Here is a 7,845-nt window from a genome sequence, read left to right as displayed (position 1 = left end):
ATATATATATATAACAGTTATGTAAGTAATAGAAACAAACAAGCAAACATATCAACAAATACGATGAAGAACCCCAGGACACTAATCAATTAAAAATACTGCATTATTAACTACCGTCCACAATAATTATGTGAAGGAGAAAAAAAGAATATATATATATGTATATATAAATATATTAAACTACCCGATGACACACAGCACAATGCCACGTGATTGTAGCGGGAGACTCATGTGATATAATAATAAAGGGAATAAAATAACAATAGCACCCTTCACATATTAAGTAATGACGCATTTCAGTGCAAATTACATAATATGTGAGGATACACCACACACACCCTCAATTGTGAACATGCCCAAATCACACGTATCAGTCAAACTAAGCAAACCGCTACTTCCCCACCTTACAAAAACATCATCCGCAATTAAGGGACCACATTCCATAAAGGGGGAAAAGGGCCGCTGTAGGAGTTTCCTGATGTGGGGTACCGTAGAGTAAATAACAGCATCATCACCATTATTGGAGCGAGGGAAACCAGCAAAAATATCAGTGGGAGCCACACAAACATTAATGCCATATGATGATCCGCTACCATTGAAACAACAACCGCCAGAGCCATGTGCAACTTCCACATACGCAGGACGGAGGTAAGGTCTTTGGTTACGGTAGATTGTATTTCCAAACACACGAGGAAATGGAAACTCTGAAGCAGCACAATACGGGTTAAGTTGATATCGTACGACAATTCGGTTACTCACTTCAAAATCGACAACTGGTTCATCTTCCGTATCACACAGGTACACTTCATAAGAAAGCAATTCAACAGGATGATGATTGCAAATATATTTACTTCCACTACCACGGCTCTGCAATGGAGGGCGATGATAAACTGTCATATCGGGATGTTCATCCAACAACACATCCACATCAAAAGGTAACGGCTTAACTAGTGACATAATTTCCAATACGGGAGTTACAAGTCCACTATGTATGACCACCATTGTAATTTCACAAAGTGTAGAAGTTTCTCAAAACACAGTGTGTGACGTTTGCGCTAAATTAAGGAAAGAGCAAATGGAGAAACAATACAGATGAAAGTACGAGAGTGTGGCAATTAGAAGGAAAAGCATTTTGTAAGAGGAAGGAAAGAAGGAAGTTGCTGTTATTATTATGTTTGTGGTGTAATTGTGAATGCTTTACGTGTCGTGAAGGTGTGAACCAACGTTCCTATTTGATGAGGATAGTACAAAAAGGAAATGAGTGGGGTAGGAGAGGCAAAAAGGAAGAGTTAATGCCTGTCTAGGAAGTACGGTACACTGTTTGGAGAGGGGGAGATATTGATTAGGGTCGACGTGAGAGAATTTTAAAATGAAAAGTATCCCTAATCATTATAAGAGAACATCAATAGGTATGAGTTGTCTTCTACTTGCGTCACTCCCTTCTTTTCTCACCAACCACAATTGTGGCGGACATTACTACGCCATCACGGGAGAATACAACGGGAATAGAAGCCGAGGGTCGCACGTGCCTTGCCACAACAGTATTGAACGCAGCCAGTTCTGTAACTGTGTAACCTGCAAAGCGGACGAGTTGGTCACCGACGCGCAATCCGGCAGCAAACGCTGGACCCATAAGATCAGCGCCACCATTACTTCCGGTGTAAGTTTGGGTGACTTCCTGAATTGATAGTGTTGTACATCCACTGCTGTCGCGGCCAACGGCAACACGGAACCCAAGGTAAGGGCGCGTCAACGGAGCAGAAGCAAAAGACCTTGAGCTCGAGATAGCACTGTGATGTCGTAGGGGAACCGAATTAGAGCGTTGCGCTGCATGTACAACAAACTCACCATCCAGAGGTCCACACACGCTGCGGCTAACCGGAGAGTGGAGGTTGCTACAGGATACGGCAGGCTTTCGCTGTGGCTGAACAATCGCCGCTTTGGGTGACGCCCATAATCTTACGGGTGTGCTCTCCACACTAGGCTGTGACGTGATGGGGGAGGAAACTGAAGACGCCTTTCTAGGGGTACCCTTACCACTAGCAACAGTCTTGGGAATTTTCTTGCGTTTCTCCTTCACAACTGCCTTTGATGGCTGGAAGGAGATGTCTGACAGGATTGAAGAAGTGTCCTTCAGTTCGGCTGATGACTCCTTCTTTTTCGTTCGCTTTGGTGTTGCCAACCCTACGTCCAGATTTTGGTTGAACAGCGCCACCGAATCCTTCATCGAATCCGCTAAAAACCACACATTTAAATGCTTTTCCCATGTGCCCGGTGCCATTAACTCCAATATTACGGCGGAATGGCGGACCAGCCACATCGCCGCTTGCGTCCGGCACAAACTCCGCAGCGGCAGTGGTGCAGATGTGAGCGCACCCCTAGTTGACAATGTCTTCCCGCCTGTCTCTATTTCAGTATCGCTATGCGCTTTAAACGAGTCATACATGGTCACCAAATCCGCAAGGAGCGGAAGGATCTCTGCTCGTTTGGTGGAGGGGACAAAATTCAGCCACTCCACTGACGGGCACTCTGCGTTTATCACCCGAATGCTCTCACTGCCCATACCAATGGAATTCTTGTGTTTCAAGAAGGCGGACAGGGTTTGGTCCGTCGACTCCTCGAGATCAGCACCGGCTTGTCTGGCGACCTCCTCAATAAGCAAACGAAGACGTCCCACAGTTCGACCAAACTCATCAGCTAGGTACGCCACCGTATGAGTGGAGCTGGCGATGCTCCTGCGGCGCTCACTCGAATAGCGTGTGTCTGATAAAGAAGCCCCTGACGTTCCGTGGAGGGCCGACGAATCGCCGCCAACGGATGAATGTGAAACTCCGGAGCTCCACTCTCGCGTTTCAACCGGCTTGTCCCAAATAGGAATTCGCAGCACCCGGTCATGGGATGTCGTGATAAGACTACAGTGCCGCCTACAACGTAAAACCGTAGCTTTGAGTGCGCGCAACACGGCGGACAGCTGACTGAGTAACGCTGCCTCAGCAGACGAGTCATCCTCATTCACAGGGGAAAACCGCTCGCCGCTGGAAGTCCACAAACGGCGGCTGTGAAATGGAGGTTCCGGTAATAACCGCGGAACTGTCTTCAGTTTATCCTCCGCGTCAACGTACCCGGCGAGAATACAGTCAAGAGACTTGCTCATTTGGATGTGTACAATATCCGCACGAAGCGAGACATTCTGTGAGTCTATTTCATCACGCTCATATGCTAACTGGGCAATTTCAACCTCCAACTGCACCTCTTCCTGCTTCAGGTTAGCCACGGTTTCCTTACTTTCTAGTGCGTTCTGCACAACGATCCACTCCCGCTGCAGCGTCGCGCGCTCTTCATCAAAGCGGTGAAGCTTTGTTTCAAACAATGCGAACCTATACCACTTGAAGTAGGCACTCATCCTAAGTGCCTCCCCATTGACTAACACAGATGTGAGCGTTTCCACGAGATTGTATGTCTGCCGCGACTCTCTTTGATCCTGGAGAAAGGAAAACCACCTTCGCATACAGCGGTGCTGCAGTTGACGGTAGTGAGCCTCCATCCGCAGCAGCAGCAGTTGTAGCGCCCGCTTTTGTCGTTGTGCGCACTGGTTGGTCGTTGCTAACCGACGGAACACGAAGGCACTGTCACACACTTTGGAGTCAAACGAGAGGAACAAACGGTTGAAGGCCACAGAACGCGACAGCGCCTGCCGTAAACCTACGACGTGATGAAGCCAGTATCTGTAGTAACGATGCAGCAGGTTGCGCCGTTGTGTGCTTGCGAGGGCGACGCATGCCCTGCCACCAAGAGCCACACCACAAGGTTTCGCACAGCGCTCCACCGTTGTACTGAAGGAACGAGACTCCAACGATCTTATCTGCACGTCTTGCTCTACAAGTCTCTGTGAGACACGGTGCCGCCTCCATTTCCTAAAATAGCAGCCGAGTAGGCGCTCCTGATTAGTTGCCGCCAGAAACCGCACCCTTCGCATACATTGGTACCGTCTAACGCGCCGCGTTGACCAGGCCATCCAGCGCCTAAACGAATCCCGTAGAGAAAAATGAAAGCGAGTACCATATAAGGCGTTGACAACGCGTGTTTGCTCCTTTAACAAACACTCACGCAACTCCATGCCATCGTCGGTTACAGGTCGGCGCAATACCCTACGGAACACTTCCTCTTTCGATTCCATTTTGGCGATTGTACAGCGCGCTTTCATATGAGCAACGTCCAACTTGCGAAGCGAACCTATATCGGCCAGTGCCTCATCGTCCCCATCATCCACCTGAATACACGCCAATGTTGCGTTAGGCGGCGCTTGAACCGCTTCTTCAGGTTCAACTAACCCAGACTGGGCTCCTTGGTCGGTAGGGGCTACTTGTCCCGTCTTCTTCCGTTTACAATTGATATTTCTACTTTCCAAGTTGATCTTTGGCTTGATCTTGTTTCCAGCACTACGACTGTCAAACAACTTCTTCTTACTTCCAGGTGCTGCCAGTAGATAAAGCTGACATAACAAGCGATTCGTTGTCATTGGTACTAAAAGGGGTCGTGGAGTGCTGAGGTCTCGCCATGCATGCAGTTGTTGCAAATCCGGAGTCAACATATTGTGCACGTGAAAGCAGCCATCCGCTGTTGCAATCCACAGCAAACAACGAGCGTTATCGACAGTCATACCTGTCACAGGAGTGTAACCTCTGTGGACAGTGCGAATTGATCGGCCAGAAGGCAGAGCTAAAACTTTGACTTCACCATCAGACGACCCACTTAGCAAAAACCGGTCCCAAACAATGGCCAGGTGAGTAATCCGCTTAGCGTGCTCACACTTCAATGGCCAAAGGAGGGTACCACCCTCTATTCCAGATGCAACAGGCTCCGAATGCACCGCCGCCAGGCGGCAACCCATCGCGCTATCAGAAACAGGGCCTTGAAGCTTTGCGAGTACATCCGCGAAGCGTGACACCTGCACTTGCTGCGCAGATTTCTTTTTCAGCTTGCCTCGACCTTTCCTTCCCTCTCGCGGAGCGCCCACACCATCACCAACATTTCGCCCACTCCGACAGAAAACTGCTGAGCCTTGGCCATCGACAGGTATAACAGGCTCCGCAGTCAACAGGTTTTCGTCATCTGAACTTCCATCAAATTGCCTGTCACTGTCAGAATCCCTCGTGGCAGTATTTGGTGCCCTAGCGGCAGTGGTAGGCAACGCAAGATCTTTTCCCCAGTTAATTTTTGGCAAGAGACCATGTCTTTGCATGGCTGCAATTGAACGCGAGCGCCCTGTTCCCCCTCCGTCAACCCGATGCCTTTGAGGGCTTCCGATAGAAGGCGAGCGCAGCAGGCTCCGCACCTTCATTATTCCTACGGAAGCGGACCTACTCGTACGACACTTCCCCGGCCTGGCCTGAGAAGCTCCACGACCGCTCGCTTGGCTCGTTTGTTTTACTTGAGGTTCCTCCAAGCTACATTTCGGTAATTGTGACTTTTGTCGATGAGGAGAAGGTCCTAAAAGGTCCTTTCCAGTTCGCTTTTTTTTACCCGCACTCTTGGCAACGGTAGTGGGCCTCCCCACCACTTGTGTATTATCGACCATCGACCACATGTGCAGCGACCCATCGTCAGCACCGCTAAAAACAAAGACACCGTTAAGTGTCGACACTAATGCTGAAACGGAACACGTGTGTCCCTTCAGCCTACAGAGACACTGTAAGGATACAGCATCCCACTTTGCTATTGTACGATCGGAAGACGCCGTCAGGAAAACTGGGGCAGGTGTAAATTCACATTCTGGTTGAACTCCTTGTACTATTGGGGTTGCCACGGCCATCAGGCACCTGACAGCAGACGTGTGCGCTCGCGTCTGCTGATACTCGCACAGCGTGACGGCGTCAAATACACGAATATACCCATCGGAAAGGCCGGCGACCACGCGGCTAGAACCAATTTGAATGAGTGAAGTAACAACGGCCCGCGACTTTTTTGGTACAAAACGAAGTACACGGTCAGGTTGTACCGCCGACCGCACCTCAATATCACCGCTACTTGCTCCTACCCACAGCGTGCAACGCATTTCCTCTGGGGGTTGTTGGGGGAGTTGGCGGACTTGCAGAGAAGACGACGCCGCTTTGGGGTTTAAAACTGTGAAAACAGTTATGGAAGGGCTGCGGCTACGGCGATTATCTCCTTCGAGTTCCTCACATTTCACACCTCCATCAGGAACTTGCTTGTGTGTCCCACTGCTCGACACCGGGTGGTGAAGCGTGTCTGCCGGTGCTGTTCGAAGGGTAACAACTGCGGCACAGTGGAACACACCATTTAACTGAGACGAAAGCGCGACTTCCTTATACGTCATCTGGCGTTATGTTTGGCCGAGAGCCGCACAGGTATGCTTAAATGAATGTTTGTATGTGTGTGTGTTTGTGTGTGTGTGCACGCATAAATGCGGATGTGAATTTAAATACAAACAAGGGTCGTAGTGAGAGAGAGAGAGGGAAAAAATCGGGTCAAGTAGGTGTAATAGTCCAAACTGTCACAGCAAATAGAATATAATAATTTGTACCAAGAATGGGCATCTCAAAGTAAACTTACTTTCACAAACCTGCTCACGAGACTATCCAAAAACACACACACGCACCAAAAAAAAAAAGGAAGCGCCAGCTGAGGGAAGTAGATACAACAAACAAGCGTATATATATATACATATATATGACCAAATGTTTTAATTTCCTTTTGTTGTTATTGGGACTTCCTCTGGTAATTCAGTCCTGGCTGCTTGGCTGGTTAATTCCTGCTTACTGCATTAGTGACATCACGTTTTGTTACGCTGATGCTCTCCGGCGTGTGTGGCACTTCCTAATTTCCATCTCGTATCTCCGATTCGGAAGGGTTTCCCCTCTTTTATTATCTCCTCGTGCCACCACCGCTACTAACATTTTGTCCCTTGTACTTTTCTTTATATATTTGAGCATTTGTTTGTTTGTCTGTTTGTCTTCCTCTTTCCTCTTCCCACCGTCTCCCTTCAACCTTTTAAACCTCTCCGATCCCAAAATCATTTTTTTTTTTTTTGGTGGGGTAGGGAGGTGCAACCACTGAAGGGAAGCTGGTAAACGCCTAAATACATGAAGAAGCAGATTTATAGACGGATTAAGTGGAGAAGAGAGGGAGAAGAAAAAGAGAAGAGTTTTGAATGCTCGTAAAGTAGCAGAGGGAAATGTAACACCATTTAAATAAATAAAACATATATATATATATATATATATATGTTTGGCAGCTGCAGACCCCAAAACAGAATGTAGCGAGGGAAAGAGGAAATAAGACAAAAAGTACGAGAGCTGAAGAGAAGAAGGAAGAGGGGAAAAAAAAAAGAATACGCAATGTAAGTACACATGCATAATGGAAAGACAAAAAATGGGGAAGGAGATGAAGTGAGATGACACAAAAAAACAAAACAAAACAAAACAACAACAACAACAAAGACACACAAACACACACAAACACACAGAAACAAAACGGATTCACAAACAGATTAAAACCACCTTCACGGAAGGAGGGAACACGGGTTGATGAGGAACAACAAAAAGTAACGAAAACAAACCGAGCAAACAAAGAAATGAACAAATTGATGGCAATCATGCATAAAAAGACATATTTATGTGTTTACACACAGATGAACCAACAAACATATCGAGCCTCCTTCGCGATAGATTCTTTTTTTAAAAAAAAAAAAAAGTCAGCATTTCATCACCGCATCAACGAGGTATGCATAAAAATGTGCGTCACCCAACAACCACAGCACAAAAAGATGACGGGACAAGAGAAAATATGCGAGAAAAAACTTTAAAGGAGGGGGACAAAAAGAAA

General features: G+C 47.4%; 2 protein-coding genes across 2 annotated transcripts; both read right to left on the bottom strand.

Annotated features, from left to right (window-relative positions):
• Window positions 1–306: 306 nt before the first annotated feature.
• TEOVI_000853000 (uncharacterized protein) lies at window positions 307–1,002 on the bottom strand (the record flags this gene model as incomplete). The annotated part of the gene is made up of 1 exon (XM_067227453.1): window positions 307–1,002. One exon carries the CDS (start codon window positions 1,000–1,002, stop codon window positions 307–309), a length of 696 nt encoding a protein of 231 aa, XP_067083554.1.
• A 430-nt stretch (window positions 1,003–1,432) lies between these two features.
• Window positions 1,433–6,337, bottom strand: TEOVI_000852900 (WD domain, G-beta repeat, putative; the record flags this gene model as incomplete). The annotated part of the gene is made up of 1 exon (XM_067227452.1): window positions 1,433–6,337. The coding sequence occupies one exon, from the start codon at window positions 6,335–6,337 to the stop codon at window positions 1,433–1,435; it is 4,905 nt and encodes a 1,634-aa protein (XP_067083553.1).
• Between the last annotated feature and the right edge of the window lie 1,508 nt (window positions 6,338–7,845).

The sequence above is a fragment of the Trypanosoma equiperdum genome, assembly GCF_001457755.1.
Source record: "Trypanosoma equiperdum strain OVI genome assembly, contig: ctg_980, whole genome shotgun sequence".
NCBI classification, from domain to species: domain Eukaryota; phylum Euglenozoa; class Kinetoplastea; order Trypanosomatida; family Trypanosomatidae; genus Trypanosoma; species Trypanosoma equiperdum.
Note: the sequence above shows the minus strand (reverse complement) of the source record. Positions and strands in the feature narration are given on the sequence as shown.